This window comes from Silurus aristotelis (assembly GCF_946808225.1).
Source record: "Silurus aristotelis genome assembly, chromosome: 22".
Classification (NCBI taxonomy): domain Eukaryota; kingdom Metazoa; phylum Chordata; class Actinopteri; order Siluriformes; family Siluridae; genus Silurus; species Silurus aristotelis.
In genome coordinates this window covers 16,672,420-16,690,450 of record NC_139595.1, presented here as the reverse complement: position 1 = coordinate 16,690,450, position 18,031 = coordinate 16,672,420, and the positions used below count along the sequence as shown (strand labels likewise).

The following is an 18,031-nucleotide window of genomic DNA, read 5'->3' as shown; positions in this document are numbered from 1 at the left end:
TTTATTCAAGAACAACACATCCTCCTTTCATTTATTCAAGAACAGCACATCCTTCATTCATTTATTTAAGAACAGTTTAAAATCCTTAAAATCTATTGATAGTTACATTTAATGTTATGGAATGTCCATGAAACTATTTTCTGTTATTACTTATGTTATAGTAGCTATAAACAGCTGTTCACATCATCGGTTTCACTTTTTCCTTTTTCTTGACTGATGCTGGAGACTCCATTCAAAACTGTTATTATTTCAAATGGAATGTCCACAATATAAGTTCATGTGAGTCACACATATTCTATAGAAATGCAAATTTGTGGGATATATATAATATAAACCAGAGCTGAGGTAATAGTGAGGAGCTGTGTGTATTTGGGGGGTGGACTATAAATCAGCTTGAGTGTGTTACCCCACAGCATCCTGTTTGTAAAAAGTTCTGAAAGCTACATTTAAAAGCTTCTCGGCCGTTCGTTGTTCTGTTCGGTGCACACCAGATTTTGAGGCACTTGAGAATTCAGCGACAGTGAAGGAAAACATTTGGAGACACTTTTCTCTTACTGGTTTAACTAAACAATACTGAGCCTAAAGTGTGAAACGGAGGTTTGGAGAATGTCCATAGATGTCAGTAAATAACGAGACCTAAAAGAAAACTTTCATACTATAGTGTTACACTGAGATACACTTTATGGACAACTATTGCGATTCCTGACTTTTTCAGTCATCTGTGGTTCCTCCCAAAACTGTATGGTATGCCTTTGGATGTGGAAGCATAACATTTTCCCTTAACTATAACAAGGAGACCCAAACCTGTACCAGCAAGACAATGGCCCTGTGCACAAAGCCAGCTCTGTGATGTTATGGTTTACATGGGTTGAAGTGGAAGACATTGAATGGTCTGCTGTAATGTTACCTTCATCAGTTGCTGAATGAGCTCAAATCCACACAATCAGACTCCAAAATCTGGTTGAACATCTACCCAATGCATGAAGGCGAATATAACAGCACATGGGGGCTAAATGTGGAATGGGATGTTCAGAAGATGTCCAAAAACTTTTGTCCATATAGTGTAAATAAACAGATTAACATAGACTTAAAAAATATGCATTTTTCTGCTTTGTTTTTATCTATGAGCCAAAACTAGTCATGAGTCATGGAAATATTACCCTCTGATAATATGAGTAAATCAGACTGTGCTCTTTAAAAGACAGAAACCTCACAGAAAAAATAAAAGCAATATTTAAACACAGCTTGGTTTGGAAAGGAGCTCCGAGTCAAAGAATGTAAACCAACACTGTTGCAAAATATCCTTTCACAAATTTTCCTTGAGCCACACCAGATAGCTGTCAGTCATCCTGTGGGCAACACTGAAGTCGGTGGGCCACAGTGTGAACATCATTGTGCCATGAAACCCCTCTTTATAGTGTTCATGTGTCACATTGATGCCGGCCGAACGTAAACGTGTTACATACATGACACCGTCATCACGCAGAACATCGTACTCGCACGTCAGAATGTAGGTTTTAGGCAGCCGACGGAGTACAGTGTCAGGCACCAGCAACGGCGACGCCCGCTGGTCCGCTATCGACAAACAGGTCTTGTCTGTCGATATAGATGGAGCGCTGTAGTTGTACTTCCGGCGGTACGGCTCAGGCAGGAAGACGCTCCAGTTGACGAATTTGAGCATCGCAACAGATTCTGCGCTGTTGTGGCTATTGGTCAACATGGCTGTGAGAAACGATTTGTCGCTCGTGAAGTACTCGCTCCAAAAGCGCACCATGAGCGTGCGTGGCAGGATGGGCATGTGCTGGTTCTCCTGGTATGACGGCGTGTTGAGATCCAGTGCTTGAAGGACCGGGTAGATTAAAGCCTGCACTTTTAGTTTCACACGTTGGTTTGGTTCCAGCTGCAGCTGAAATTAGAAAAAATCATAATCAGAAACAGAATACTTTGTTGATCATGAAGAGAAATTGTTAAGTTACAGTTTCTCACAGTACAATTAAAGTGAAATATAACAATTTAAAATAATACTTGTTAAGATATTTATTGAGTATAGATGCTGAACAATCAATGAATTTTCAATCTTACTAAAATACAGGTAGTCACCAACTTACAAAAGAGACGCATTATAATGACCCCATACTAACTTGTAAGTCTAGACATGGCCTAGCCTACCCAGGAGTCTTTATGAATAGTGTTCAATATGGGGTAGTTGATAATTTAACAAATTACAGTTTACAATTTACGCTACTGTTATGTATAAACTATTATATGTGACTATGGGCGCGTGCATGAGAGCCGGTTTGTGAGTGGAGAGCGTAAGCTCTGTTTCATCGTCCGACAACAGCAATGAAAAGAAGAGAAACAAGAGCTAAAACTGGGCTTTAAAACATCAAAAACACAGAAAGAAATACAGACCTAACCCTAGAAATAACCCTAACCCTAACACCGAGACAACTGAATGAGAGTAAGGCATTTCACAAGACGGGACATGCGTACTTCCTGGCAGCGCCCAAATGTATCATACAAAAATCCGACCCTATCATAACTCAGGGACTACATGTGTAGCGTACAAATGTGTAGCAGTAGTGAACAGATGGCAAAAAAAAAGTCAGACTACAATGATATAATTATGTAACAATTATTGCACTGTAATAATTACACATCAATTTTCCAAGATATTGGCATTATAGAAGTGTGGCATATAAGTATACTATATCTTTATTGTGTACCAGCTGTTTAACACTCAGTATATGGTTTGATAGCTACAGGCAGAAACGATCTTCTGTGGCGATATGTGGTGCATCCTGATTGTATGAGTTCACCACTGAATGCACTTTTCAGACTGAACAGTGTTTTATGTAGTTGGTGGAAGCAGTTGTGCAAGATGGAATGTACTTTGGATAGTATCCTCCTTTCAGACACTATCAGCAGAGAAAAATGACAATATGACTCATTCAAGTGTTGTGAAGGAAATATTTGCAGAAGTAAAAATTAATAAATTACAGATGTCTGGAAAATGTCCTTAAGTACAGAAATATGTGCCTGCTTGCTGCTAGAAATGGATTGGAATTTTTATAATTTGAAGTATCTGACCTGCTGGGTTACCGCGGCTGCCAGGTTTCCACCGGCGCTGTCCCCTGAAACTGCTACACGCTCTGGATCTGCCTCATACCTCTCCAGGACATCAGGCTGAAGGAAGTACTTCACTGCATGGTACACATCCTCAAATGGAACAGGGAAGTGGTGAGGAGGGGCCAGGCGGTACCTGTGCATAAATAATGTCTTGTATGTTACATCAGAAAAGCCTACATGACCAAATGAGGTTTCCTCAACTCAAATCCAGTTGATTCTAATTTTCATTCCATTTATTATGAAACCGCCAAGTCCCAGTACGCTGTGTACTATAGGATCAAAAAAATTTTAATACATGCGACACTACTGTGATTAGCAATGAATACATGTTTTTTCTGAATAAGTCATGTCATGGCATTTTCTTTTGGTCAAACATCTTCACAGATATAAATTCTCATCGCAGAGATCATAGCGTAGCGATCATCTGCAAGCTCTGACATCTCAATACATAAAACAGGAACAAAAACTTTAGTCTTAAATGAACTCTGGCTTACAATCAGATCCACCCATACAGTACAAATCTGATCCAGAATCGGATCCCGAGTCTAAAATTAAACATCAAGAAAAACAGCGAAAACGACGACTTCCATTGGAGAACTTCCGACGACTTCCATAACCAAAAGAAGCACGGTGATGGCCATGGCTCTCTCTGTGGTTGCTGTGTGCAGTAACCTCTACTTTTCTGAGACGATGTTTCACTAGATTTTGGAATGTGCTTGTGGAGATTTGTGCTCATACTCTACTGATGTAGATGAGGTAAGAAGGTTTAGGGTGCAGTCAGTGTTTACATTCATCCTAAAAGTCTGACATCAACTGTATTGAAAACCTGTATTAGAGGTTTTCAATACAGTTGATGTCAGAGCTTTATAGCAGGCCAGTCAAGATCTTCTAGTCCAAAATCTTTATATGGAGTTGGCTTTGTGCTCAGAGACACTGTCATGCTGGAAAAGGTTTGGGTTTCCTAGTTCAAGTGAAGGGAAAACTTAATGCTACCACATCGAAAGACATCCTATACAAATGTGCCTCCAATAGTTTACGAAAGAAACGTACATGGCTAGAAAAGTCGTGTTTCAATACGTTTTACAGTTTATTGACACTAAGGACTCAAGGGTGAGGTTTATAAAAAAAAATAAAAAATAAATCTGAATCCGTGACAATTTCCCCTTTAATGTTACTGTGCTTCTGAACTGTTTTTTTTCTATTTTGGCCATTCATCATGAGTGAACTTTTTGCATTCCCTGCTCTCCATTCTTTGTTCTATTGTTCTACCAGGAGGTGCGGTCACATATCTCACATATTTATACATCTTCATAAATTCAGGAAGAAGAGTGCATTCTTGCACGCTAGGTCTAGGGTTCAGCATGTGCCCACACATCGTGTTTTACTGAGGAGGATAAAATAAAATAAAGTAAAATAAAATAGGACAGTGCCCAATGAAGTCTACTAAATCTGTTTTATTAACAGCTTTGCAGAATGAAATCATTCAAAAATGAAAGAATTGTTCAAATCAGTTGTTTTACAATGCTGTTTTGTTCCAAACCATTTTGAAATTTGCTCTTCTTTTTTTTTCCAACCAAAACTAAAGTTAAGCTTTCCAAAAGAAAAAAAAAGCCAAATGTGCATTTTTTCTGGCTTTGAGCACAGGCTGGAACTGGGGGCTGAAAAAGAACTTTGTGTTTTTCCTTCACTGTGTTCTGGCTCCTACACATAACTCACACCTGATCCTTATTATCCATGTCTCTTTTTGTCTTGACTTGTGTACGTTGTAAAGTTTTGCACGTGTCAAACCATGCTTTCTGCACAGTATCACAGCACTTTCAAACTCTGATTCAAAATCAGATTAATCAATGAATAATTGAACCTGACACATTACATAAACTTTCAGTCACAGCTTAACATGGATGCACTTCATCTAGTAAGTTTTTTTTCCTACAGCAACTTATTATTCAGAGACTTGTAAGGGGGTAATCCAAGGGGAAACGGGAAATATTGGCGCTTGGAGTTTTTGACCCTGGGGCGTCGGCAATTGTTTGGAACCAATGCGAGCTCGTTTGGAACCCCTTACCGTTAGTTATAATGGAGCAGTGAAGTGGTGCGCAACGAGCGTTTGCTGTAAAAGCCTTTTAAAAATCATGGTGTTACGTGATTTCGAAGAAACAGATTCACAACACGCATCATCGCTGTTTCTTTAAAAATTACGCACCCATGTTGTAATCACATGGCAGAATTACAGAATTACAAAATTTCCCGTTTACCTGCACCACCCTGAATAATGGACAACTAAAATGAAACAGAATAAAAATTGTGTTAAATATTAATATCGTTGAACTTTAGACGTTGATGCAGCTTTGTGGCGGGAGTCATCAGTGTCAGTGTTGTAACAGTCAGTTAGCTTTCCTTCATGAGAGAGTCTTCCAAATTTTTGGTTACTTGGTGACATATCTTGCACATTATTGATTAATAATACATATGCATATGAGGGACCATAATGAATTTTGTGTATAGAGGCCTTCTGTAGAGAGGTGTGTGTACCTTTCCAAATCATGTCCAATCAATAAGCTTTTCCACATGTGGACTCTAATCGAGGTGTAGAAACCTCAGCGATGATCAAGAGAATTGGGGGGTTGTTGCTAAAGGTCTGAATATTTTTCTAGAGTTCTGTCATTAAGGGGGAATGTGTGTAGATCAATGAAAAGAAACACTAATTTTAAGGATTGTAGTATCAGGCTGCAAGATAACACTGACAAAAAGAAGAGGGTCTGAACACTTTCAGCATCTACTACTTTTCTTTCGGCTTTTCCCATTAGGGGTCGCCACAGGGGACCATCCGCATGTTTGATTTGTCCCATGTTTTTACGCTGGATGCCCTTCCTAATGCAACCCTCCCCATTTATCCGGGCTTGGGACCGGCACTAAGGCTTGTGCAACCCTAATGGCTGGGGTTGGTTCCCTGACCGGGGATCGAACCCGGGCCACAGCGGTGAGAGCGCCGCATCCTAACCCCTAGACCACAAGGGAACCTTACTTTCAGCATGCACTATAATATACAAAATGTTTTGTGGCCATTTTAAAAGTTAGCATTTATGTAATACATTAAAAAGTTATAGTTATATAACTATACAGCGTTTTTTTAAGCAAAATTTTATATAAAACAATTAATAACACGTGTTTAAAGAAATTAAAAGATTTTGGTGGTGGAAGCAGTAACAATATTTTACAACCCCCGTATTTGATTATCTTCCTATAGGTTTTTTTTTTTTTTAATATAGTAATATAATTAACAGTGGTGGACAGTAACGAAGTAAATGTAATTCAGTAGTGTTCTTAAGTAGTTTTCTGAGATTTTCATTTGTATTTTCATTTCAACTTTACTACATTTCGAAGTCAAATATCTTACTTTTTACTTAAATACATTTTAAGAAATCAGTGGTTCCTTTTTATTCGATTGGATAAAAACGTAGCTGCTCAAGCACTCAGCAAGTCACCAACCAGGGTCGATTGCGTGCTCTGTTTTGAACTTGTTTGATTGGCGCTTGGTGGGATCTACTAATCACCAACATACAGTTCACATTTTGAGAGGAATAAATGATAGAAGAAACTCCTGACTCAAACTCGCCACAACACCTGTAGCCTTATTTGCTCAATTTTTTTTTTATAGTTAAAAAGAAGAACAAATTCTTTATTTTCATTTTTCTTCTTGGGCTGCCTCGGCCCTGGAAGAATTATCTCTATAGCCAGGAATATTGCCAGAATAATTCATAGTACTTTTGATACTAAAGTACATTTGTAGGCAAATACTTAAGGAGTAGTTTTACTTTTACCCGAGTAATATTTACCCTAGTGTATCTTAAACTTAGATGTACTTTATTAATCCAGTGGGATAAATGATTGCATTACAATAATTTCCCCCACGGGATCATTACTTTAACTCAAGTACATGGTTTGTTTATTAATGACATATTGTCAAGCTTTTTGATTTTAAGTTGCCATGTGTTTTGATTTGTTGCTTCGACAATGGTTTAGTTTGTATATTAAAATCCTCATGTGTCTTTACAAAGTATCGCTCAGCGCCTTGCCTACCTGACACTATCGAGCCAATTCTGTCATGTTCATTTACAATTCTCTGGGTCTGTTTCCTTGTTTCCAAACTTGTCCTCTTCGCTTATTTGTGTTTTTTGTATTATCCACGCTTTTGTTGTTCTTGACCTCTGCCAGTTTTCTGTTCCTCATTCCGATTCATGTTTTTCGGTTTTGTCCGCCTGCTACTTTGAATACAGTGATTAAGTGCATCTGTATCTGTTTTTGCCATCTGATATCCGTGAGTGTATGGATTTCTGCATGTTTGCAATGTGGTCTGATTTTGTTCTGACCCTCAGCATGGTCTGAATCTCATGGACTGACTGCACATTTGTGTCTGGATTTTGCAAATGTTTTTTTTTTGTATAGAAGCAGATACCTGGCATATTGTCACATGCCATGTTTTGTTTTTACAGCCAGTTGCAGAGACAGAACATAATACTTGTTATGAATATGTTGGACAGGCACAGATAAGCAGAAAAAAAACCCAGGGCTGCCAGACAGATGGAGCCAAGGCAAAGCATGCCCTGGGTCAAGAGCAACACAAGCTTTGACAACAAGGTTTTAACATTCCTGCTGGGACATCTTTAAACTACTGTAATCCTACAGGATATTGAAAAAGTTAGGAACTGATAAAACGCCCCTTAAAGGCATATGTTGTAAAAAAGACATCTAAAATGAAGTATACAGTTTTATTCTCATTGGATCCTGACTTTTCAGGTTGCTTACATACTGTGAGTAACTCCCATGAAGTAACTTCATTGTATTTATAAACATTTACCAGCGGCTGGCCATCAGGGTCAGCAAGGGCTTCTAAACTCTATCAGAATCACTGACTTACATTTTATATAATATTTTTGTCAATATGTTATATAAATATGTATGAAATTATTCCCAGTAGACTATTTTCATAATTTCAGAGTTTCTCTCTGTAAGGTTAGTTTAAAGATTCTATCTGATCAGATTTCAGACACCACATCACGTTTTACCTCAAATGCAAACATCTGTCGTAAGCCCTTTACAGCCAGTATCTGCGGGATCTTTCAGCGTGAACACCATGCTGCTACAAGCTGTTGCTTTAAACCCATCAAAATGCAATTTGACAACTCTGATGCCCTCTAGCAGGCGTCCAATCATGTCAACATTTCCACGTGCATTAATTGGAATTTCAGAGAGTGCACAAGTCAGAGCTCGCAACTCGCATCTGTAGCAAACTGCGTAAGCCAAATATATATTTGCGTGGATTTAATAGCTGTTTTTTTTTTTTTTTTTTTATAGTCCACAATAACTTACAGCAGAGAAGACATTGATTTGGTCACAGATACACTTACAAGGACATTTTCAAGAAAATCTGATTTTTCATGAACCATTTATACTTTTGCTTTTTAACATAGATTTGCAAAAAACACACCATGGAAACTCAGGGTTATATCAAGAAGTTCATATCGATGTTTCTACTAGAGATGATGTAACCTACTAGAGATGATGTATGTGGGCAGTGCAGCTGTGGCTGCAGTGGAAGAAGACTTGTTAAATTGTGTTTCTTGGCAGTCTGTGAAGCAGCGCAATGTTATACTGAAATTCTCTGTAATATTGATGATTTCTATAGCCGTGGCATCACAATGAGGGTATTAAGAAGAAGAATACCTAACTCTGTTCCAGGTTTCTGTTTACTGCTAACATTAAAATACACAAAATATACAATATACAACTGAAAGTTACTCACAACAATCATGACATTCTGACATTTTAATTTAATGTAATGCACAAATAGGACATGAATATTAATTGGATAGAGTTTCCAATTTTGTATGTTCTTCCTAAATACTCACTGGCTACCCAATAGACCCTATTATACCAAAGGTTAGAGGTAGAACCTTCCAATGCTACATCAAAATTGAGGCAAATGATCTCTCTGATGCAGTCAGGGACACATTTACGCTTCCTGAAGATCAACACAGAGAGAATGAAGAGGAGCTTGGGAACCTTAACCAGTAGAATACCTCCAGAAGGACTAGAGCCTTGATTCATACACACAATACTGACTACCTCATCTTGCCTTTTTGCACTTTGGCACTAAAAAAATGCACTTTATTTTGAGGAGGTGGTACCTGTAGCTCAGTGGCTACGGCTCTGGGTTACTGATCATAAGGTCGGGGGTTCAGGTCCCAGTTCCTTCAAGCTGCCACTTTTGGGGGGCTTGAGCAAGGCCCTTAACTCTCTGTGTACATATATTGTAAATTTTTATTCTTTCTTTCTTGTGGATTCTATTTTATTCATCAATATTGGGAAAGCTGTAACATAATAAAGTTATTTTGTAGTTATAACAACCACAAATCGCAGGGGCTCTAAAGTCAGAGGACGGTCTTTATTATTCCAGTTACAAATTCAATTTTTTTTCAGACAAGATCATGCCATTCTGTACAAAGCGAAACGGTCTGTTTGCTATTTGAAGCAGCAGGGATGATAATGTGCAACATGCAAATGGATCAAGTGATCGTCACACGTTCCTCTATGTGAATCGCCATGTGCAGAGTATGAGCATGATTTAAATATATGATGTCACAGTTTTTTTTAAATGAGACACATTTGGACCTTCTTATATGGCAGAGATCTGAAATAAAGATCTTTAGTTGTTTTGAAAATAAATAATCAAATGAAGCTTTTTTTTTTTAAGGGCAGGGTGACTTTTTGGACTCATTGAACCCATTTTCTGGATTTCGACACAACGTAGCTGGATACTCACTCTACTGAAACAACCACTGCATTCAGTTCTGTAACCATCCGCCTGGACAGGAGATCATACGGCCCCATTTCTAAAAACAAAGAGAGAAAGAGTCAAAGAGCGAATGAGAAGAGTTTGCACTAATTATACTAAGTACCAGCCTCTCTGTTTTCTATCTTTCAAAGTAATAAAAAAAAAACCAACAGGTTCTTATTTACCAAAAAATGCTGAAAGAGCAAACATCCCTGGTTCTGGTTAAAAAAAAGGACCTCTTTACCACTAGTCACAAAGCACTGACACTAAAGACTTGCATAAATGCTTAATAAAAACAGTGGGGAAAATAATTATTTGATCCCCTAGAGATTTTATGAGTTTACCCCCCTTACAAAGAAATGAACAGTCTAGACTTTTATGAAAGGATTATTTTAACAAAGAGAGACAGAATATAAAAAGAAAAATCCATTAAAAACATTAACATTTAATTAGAATTTAATAAAATGAAATAAGTATTTGGTCTCGTAGTAAATTATTAAATTAAAAAGACTCCCACGAACCCAAATTAGTCCTGTCCCTTTAAGAAACTACTCCTGATATAAAAGTACAGACTAATTTGGGTGTGTGGGAATTCTTGTTGGTTGGTAGGGGAGTAAATACTTATTTCATTAGATCAAATACAAATACATTTTTACCCATGTATAAACAGCATATATCTACTGTACGTGGTCATAATGTTTATTAGACTGACTTGAGCTGCCTAGACACCATCCTCCTCCATGCATGTAGATGATGGCTCTTCTCATCTCCCCTGTTCCTCTTTCTTGCCGGGGTTCATACACTACCACATCCACACCATCGAAGCGCTCCTCCGCCACCTTCACCCTCTCGTCAGATAAGGGTACCACCCGTTCTAGGAATGTGATAAACATCATCACGTCCATGTAGTCTGTCAGACCCAGCAGCTCGCCAAAGTCTGCCTAGAGAGGACGGAACGGATGAAGAACAGAGACAAAGTGAGGGGATTTTCAGTTTAGACAGATGTGTTTGATTAGAAAGATGGATGGTGTAATGGTTTTTTGGCAGTATGGGCTTTTATGCCAGCGTTTAATATATAGTCATTTTATTGCATTCCTCCATTTAGCGCTAATAAATGTGTTCTTTAATAAAACATTATTCTATTATTCTAATTAGTAGTAGTAGTATTGTTACTTATGCTGTTATATATGTTTTATTATTATGCTTCATAAATGTGATCTTTTATTTTAAGTAGATAAAAAAATTATAATAATAAAATTATCATTGTTATTATTATTATAATTGCATATATATATAGCGTGTGTGTGTGTGTGTGTGTGTGTGTGTGTGTGTGTGTGTGTGTGTGTGTGTGTCTGTGCATTTATTGAAATTGTATATATATATATATATATATATATATATATATATATATATATATATATATATATATATATATATTTAAACTATAGAAAACAGTGGACCAATAATAGATATTTTTACTTTTGCAACTATAAATTGAATATACTCTTTTTTTTTTATTTATGTGACACTTGGGCTCACCCTCATAGTATTTATTTTTATTTATTTAATAAATAATTTAATATACTAATATTATATAATTGTTTATTTATAATTACAGGATTTGGAAGCTACATAAGGATTAGGAAGCCTCGGCTTATCTATAAATAAACTCCTGGTGTCTATAATAACTGCTATAGTTAGAACAGATTCCAATGGTTGGATAAAGATCTGACATAATCTGACATAATGTTGTTAACTCTTATTCTGCCTTGAAGCACATATGGAAGTGAGACATGTTTAAAATAATATGAAAGATATTACACGTGCATTAAAAACTAATCCAATAGAAGAAACTCATGATTGTGTATAGAGGTATAGTGTCACTTTCTGTAGTAAAATTGTTTTTTTTTTTTTACTCCAAAAAATTACAATTATGTTGATTATTTAAAATGGGGAAAAAAAAAAAAAAAGAATAGACAAAAGAACCAAAAATGCAAGTAAGTACAAGCAAAACATGGTAAAGCATTATGACTGAAGTAATTGCTGAATATACATTGGTATTTATTTTTTTTTATTAAAAACTAAATAATTATTTTATTCAAAATCAAATTTTATTCTGATAGATAGATAGATAGATAGATAGATAGATAGATAGATAGATAGATAGATAGATAGATAGATAGATAGATAGATAGATAGATAGATAGATAACCTGTGACTAAAAGATTACAGATTTATGTATTTGTGATGTGTAAAATTATTGGATGTTAAATAATTTTTTTCCATTACATTTGTATTTATTTCATATTTATATTATCATATTTACAACATATTCATCTGTATTTTTTTACTAATTATAGTAATGTGATTATTGGTGATAGTACAATTTATTATTTAACAAATATGTAAAAGGATAAATGTGTGAAATTAATGTGGATTAGAAGTAGGATAGAGCAAACTTTAATGGCCAAAACATTTATTTAAAATAGAAATCAGCATGAACTCCTGGTTCATATAAATTATAATTATATATATATGAACTAATTGTGAGTTAAGAGACCCATGCGTAAAAGGTGCAGAAATGGACTTACCAGGTGACTCAGACTCCTAAAGAAGCAGTCGGTGATCATGAGCTTCCATCTCTGCTCGATGTTATCCGGAATGGGCGAGTAGATGTAGTACGCCGTTAACGCGCACACGGAAAGGAGGAAAAGTGCTTCTTTGGATCGCATTTCAGATGTTTTGTAACGGATATGTTGAGCGCACGAACAAATCTTTGCCCCCCGTCCCCTTAATCAGACACTCCGGTAATCCGGGATTAGGTTGGAATCGCGAATGGACGGCGCGCTCACACCGGCATTTCCCTACATCACCGTCCTACCCCTACTTCCCCACCTCCCCACCTCCCCCTTAGCCCAATTACCCCTGTTATACCACGCGCAGGCCTTCCGAGATGTTCTCCAAACGCGCACTATGAGACGAGTACAGCATTTCTTCCACGCGGTGATGTTTATGCGTAATTACGCATGCGCACCGTTTAGCCATACCGACTATAAAGCCAAATTTATAATATACTCTATCATGTATACATTCTAATGCGTAGTTTTTCAGGTTCTGACACATTTGTCGTTGCAACCGAGCACACAGAGTATTCACATATCCTCTCTTCACTTACTGGAGCCTCTGGGAAAACTGGTATCTTGGGGCATCTCATTGGCTAAATATAACTGTAACTGAGACCATATGAACTGCTAGACTGCGTGGCTTGGTGGGGGTTTATTACATCTTTATTAACTGTTAATAGGTAAGTCAAGGGTCCTTTTTTTCCCAAACACAATGATACCATTTGCACAGGTTCAGGCCGGAATTTAATCAAATAGTCAGCAAATTATGCAAAAGTGTTGTAAAGATGTGGAAGTCATTCAAGCATCTTTTTTATTCATAAGCTTTTAAAAAAAAAAATGACTTAGTAATAGGTTTATAAGCAATAAAACACTCGACCTGTGCTGTTATGGGAAAATATTTCACAACAGGAAGTTACAGAATCCTGCTTCCAAAGTATTTTACCAAAATTATATATATTTTAATGCCATTCTTCTACACGTTATCGCATTAAAATTACATCTACTGTTGTTTAGTGTCTTCAAAACACACATGTTATAAGAGCTATAAATACAATATATGGATAAAAGATTGGTTTGTGATTTTTGAACATCCCATTCAACATTTAGGCCCCATTGCTGTTATAATAAGCTCCTTTATTCTATTAAGATGTTCCACTAGATTTTGGAATGTGTTTGTGCTGGGGATTTGTGCTCATACGACCATAGGGTTAGAAAAGTCAGGTATGGATGTAGGGTGATGTCCTGGGAATACATGGAGCTGATGTTCCTTTAGCACACTCGAATAAAATATGGTATGGTGTTATTACAGCTCTAATCTAAGAATTATATCATATTGATTTATCATCTATTGATGTTCAGGCCATTAAGCAGCCATAATGTTGACTATAGACTATAGAATGTATATTATATTTAGTTTCAGAAGCACACACATAAATGTACTGGACATCATACAAAAAATAATACCTAATTAAACCTAATTTAATTCAATTGAATTTAGTGGGAAATGTATTGCTATTGAAAGATCTAGAGGCAACAGTGGTGAGAAAAATCTCCCTGAGTTGATATAAGGAGGAAATGCTGAGAGGAACCAGACTTAAAAGGGAACTCATGATCATCTGGATGACACCTGATATTCGATTGCAAATAACATTCCGTACAATAAGAGCAATAAGATTATCATCAATTCATGAACATGAGCATCAGAATTTCTTTATTTGTTTTAATATCAGGTCTATTTTTATTTTAGTTTTTTTGTTTTTTTGTTGATTGAGTGTTTTTAGGAGATGAAAACCCCAATCAGGGCATTTTACAATATTATAGAACGTGATCAAATGTTCAAAAAGGGAATTATTGTACAACTTACCTGTGCATATTGCGAATGTAAGTCAATATTTTTACGCAGATTTGCCTTTTTATTCTGTTTTTATAGCACTTTTCCCATGATACATTGTAAAACAGCAGCTTTCCAACAGTACATTTAAATTGACAATGGACAATCCAGAGGACACACCGGTGAGAAAAAACACGACAACATGAGGAAGAAACCTTGAGATGAAGCAGACATTTACAGGGCTGTGCATTAGTATTCGTCCCCCTGATCATTCCCACATTTATGAAGGGGGAAAAAATACTCATTCACACCAATGAGAGCAGAGTTTACTATAGTTCAAGGGTATTTCGCTGCAATATATCAGCTTTGGTGAAACATATGAAAAGTATTCCTCGCTTCTGTATTTTTTTTCCCTTTGACTGTTGATTGTGAGTTATCAGATGTCAAATTAGATTAGATTAGTATCAAATGTTTATCAAAATTAAATTTAGATCTTTTCCTAGCACATATATAAAAACATTACACACTGACAAAAAATATATTTCAGCCTTTAAAGCACTTCTGGATATAATCTACACATTTGCATGCATGTAACACAGCTAATGAAAGCAGTTTTTATTAAAAAATAATGTTCACTAATTTTTTTTATAGGTTTGCAATCGTTCTGGAATTTTCCAATCCTCTTATCATGCAACTTTCTGTCTTGTATCTAGATGTTCCTTATCATGTGGCATGTTTTTCAATCTAGGAAACTAATTCATTATTCAATTCAAACAATTTTTTAGGGTTAGGCTTCTCATATAGCAGATTTATGGAAATTATTTTCCATTTATTTGTTTTTTAACACCTTTTGTGAGAGTCTGACTCGGGCTCATGACTCGGGCTCATGCTGCGTCTGGAATGCTTAAACGCACAATGAATTGTTTTAATGAATAGAACGTGTGAAATCGTGGCACATCATCAGATTTCGGCGATCTGAGTGGAGGAAAAAAACCTGCACATGCTCACATTGTTTGTTGAGTCAGGTTGAGGCTATACCTGTGCTAATGAAGGTCAATAACACTAGTCAAAGCTACAATTCATATTGTTTAGTCAAAATAGATTTATTAAAAAAATCCTCGAAAATGGGAGCAGAAAGAAACCACTTCTCATAATTATCTAATAACAGATGTTTTCACCAGATGGTGTGACGAAAGATTTGTTTAATATATTTCTATTTTTTTAAGCCCACAGCAATTTCATCCATTTGTTCAAAAAACAAGTCAGAATTCATTCCATATAGATCATTTTATTCATCCCGAAAAAATCCTGTGTTACTCAATTAAGGTTTTCATGTAAAAATATTAATTAAAAGTAAGCAAAATAATGTAATATATGGTATATATATTTTTTCATGTCATTTGTGATACAGTAAAAGTAGATGAAAGGTGGTCTTTTATGGTTGTAATACGGTAAAAACTGCACAAGAATTGCACAGTGATGAGTGGAAGTAAGTTCTATGCACAGATGAGTCCAAACATGACATTTCTGGCTCTAACAGTAGAACTTATGTAAGACAGGAGAGAAGATGTTGATCAATTCCTTCTGGACTAATTGGAACCGACTTCATCATGCATCAAGACAATGACTTGCACACGTCTGAGCACTGTAAGCGTTTTTTAGGGTGCAAACAGGCGTCTGTTATCCATTATCCAGTATTATCTATCATGGAATAGCCTGACCAATCATCACACCTAAATCTTATTTAACTACCCTGGGAGGAACTGGATTACAGGAACACCTAATGAAGAACACCTTGAGCAAGTTTTAGAAGATACAAGGCAGTATTTCAGCTGAATGTTTAGAGAAACAGTCTGGATGCCGAGAGTGTGGAACTCTGTTTTCCATGGTAAGGGAGGATTTTTAAATGAAAATAAATTGGACATCTTTATATTTATATACTTCTTCTTATCGTTACATTACCAAGTTTGTCGCTAAGAAACAGAAGGAAGACGCATATGTTAAAAAGAATAATAAAAATCGATTGATTATGTTTCTCATGCGATTTAATGTCGCTAATCAAAACTATAAATTGTAATTGAAAACCTGGTGCATTCTCTGCATGTTTACTGGTCGCATGCTAAGATGACTGTCGCTACACTGTTTGCTAATTAATAAAAACTTCTATATCTTTCATCAGGTCTTCTATTGCAACCAATATTTGCAATATATTTGAAAATCAGATTAGCTGCCTAGTAGGTCCCCTGGTGGTCTAGTGGTTAGGATGCAGCGCTCTCACCGCTGCGGCCCGGGGCTGATCCCCGGTCAGGGAACCAACCCCAGCCACTTTCAGTGCCGGTCCCAAGCCCGGATAAATTGGGGAGGGTTGCATTAGGAAGGACATATAGCGTAAAAACATTTGCAAAATCAAACATGCGGAGGATCTGCTGTGGCGACCCCTAACGGGAGAAGCCGAAAGATTAGCTGCCTAGAAGATTTATGCTAGCCACATGGATTGATGCTAGGCTTAGCAAAAAATCAGACTGACTTAGTTAAATAACACATTAGGATTAGTAAATTGGCTTCCCCCCCCCCCCCCCCCCCTTAAGGCTACACTTTAACACTACCATCTAGCAGCTCATCCATCTGTAGCTCATGCAAAGAGCTAATTTCTACATTATCCATCATATCGCAGAAGATTAGCTTGATTCTTAATCGCCTCTATTGATGAGTATAATTCGATGCTTTTAGACTGAAATGCAAATATTTAGCAAAAAAAGCATTGGATCAAGTCTCATGCAGCAGAAGACGTGATGGACACAAATGCACATAATTAGGTCCAAATTAAAATGTAAGTCATAAAAAAGTATAAACTCGACCCAGAATTTTTTTTTTGCAAAACAAGTCACACAATAATGCATTCAAAAATGCACAACATGCACATGAACACAGCAACATTCACTTAAAAAAAAATACTTAAGCAGTCTAGATCAAGAAATAAGACTGTGCTGGAAATTACCACAACTTGTGTGATAAAATTCAGATTTGGTCAATAAAATGTTTTATAGACGGGTTGATGTATTTCTGGGTCACAGGGCTTCATATGTAACTGAGCATTCGGCTGCTAGCTGCTGACTTTATGACCTCTGATATGTGCTCACATGTCTTTCTGGCTCAAGTGTGTATGTAATATAACACACACACACACACACACACACACACACACACACACACACACACACACACACACACACACAATTATATAATAAAAACTTTTTTTTCAGCTTCTCCCATTAGGGGTCGCCACAGCAGATCATCCATATTCATGATCCGCATGTTCGATTTGGCACGTTTTTACGCTGGATGTCCTTCCTAACACAACCCTTACCATTTATCTGAGCTTGGACTGGCACTAAGAGTGCACTGGCTTGTTCAACCCTAATGGCTGGGGTTGGGGATCGAACCCGGGCCGCAGCGGTGAGACACCACATCCTAACCACTAGACCACCAGGGAACCTACGTATAATAATAATAATAATAATAATAATAATAATAATAATAATAATAATAATAATAATAATAATAATAATAATAATAATAACATTAGTACATACTTTGCACATTAGTAGTAAA

At 36.6% G+C, this 18,031-nt stretch overlaps 1 protein-coding gene across 1 annotated transcript; it reads right to left on the bottom strand.

The window, feature by feature from the left end:
- aadac (arylacetamide deacetylase) lies at window positions 1-13,180 on the bottom strand. Its single transcript, XM_083526257.1, has 5 exons — window positions 12,556-13,180; window positions 10,677-10,905; window positions 9,953-10,022; window positions 3,091-3,262; window positions 1-1,906 (listed from the first exon to the last, which is right to left on the bottom strand). The coding sequence occupies exons 1-5, from the start codon at window positions 12,694-12,696 to the stop codon at window positions 1,307-1,309; spliced, it is 1,212 nt and encodes a 403-aa protein (XP_083382383.1). The 5' UTR covers window positions 12,697-13,180; the 3' UTR covers window positions 1-1,306.
- Window positions 13,181-18,031: the final 4,851 nt, after the last annotated feature.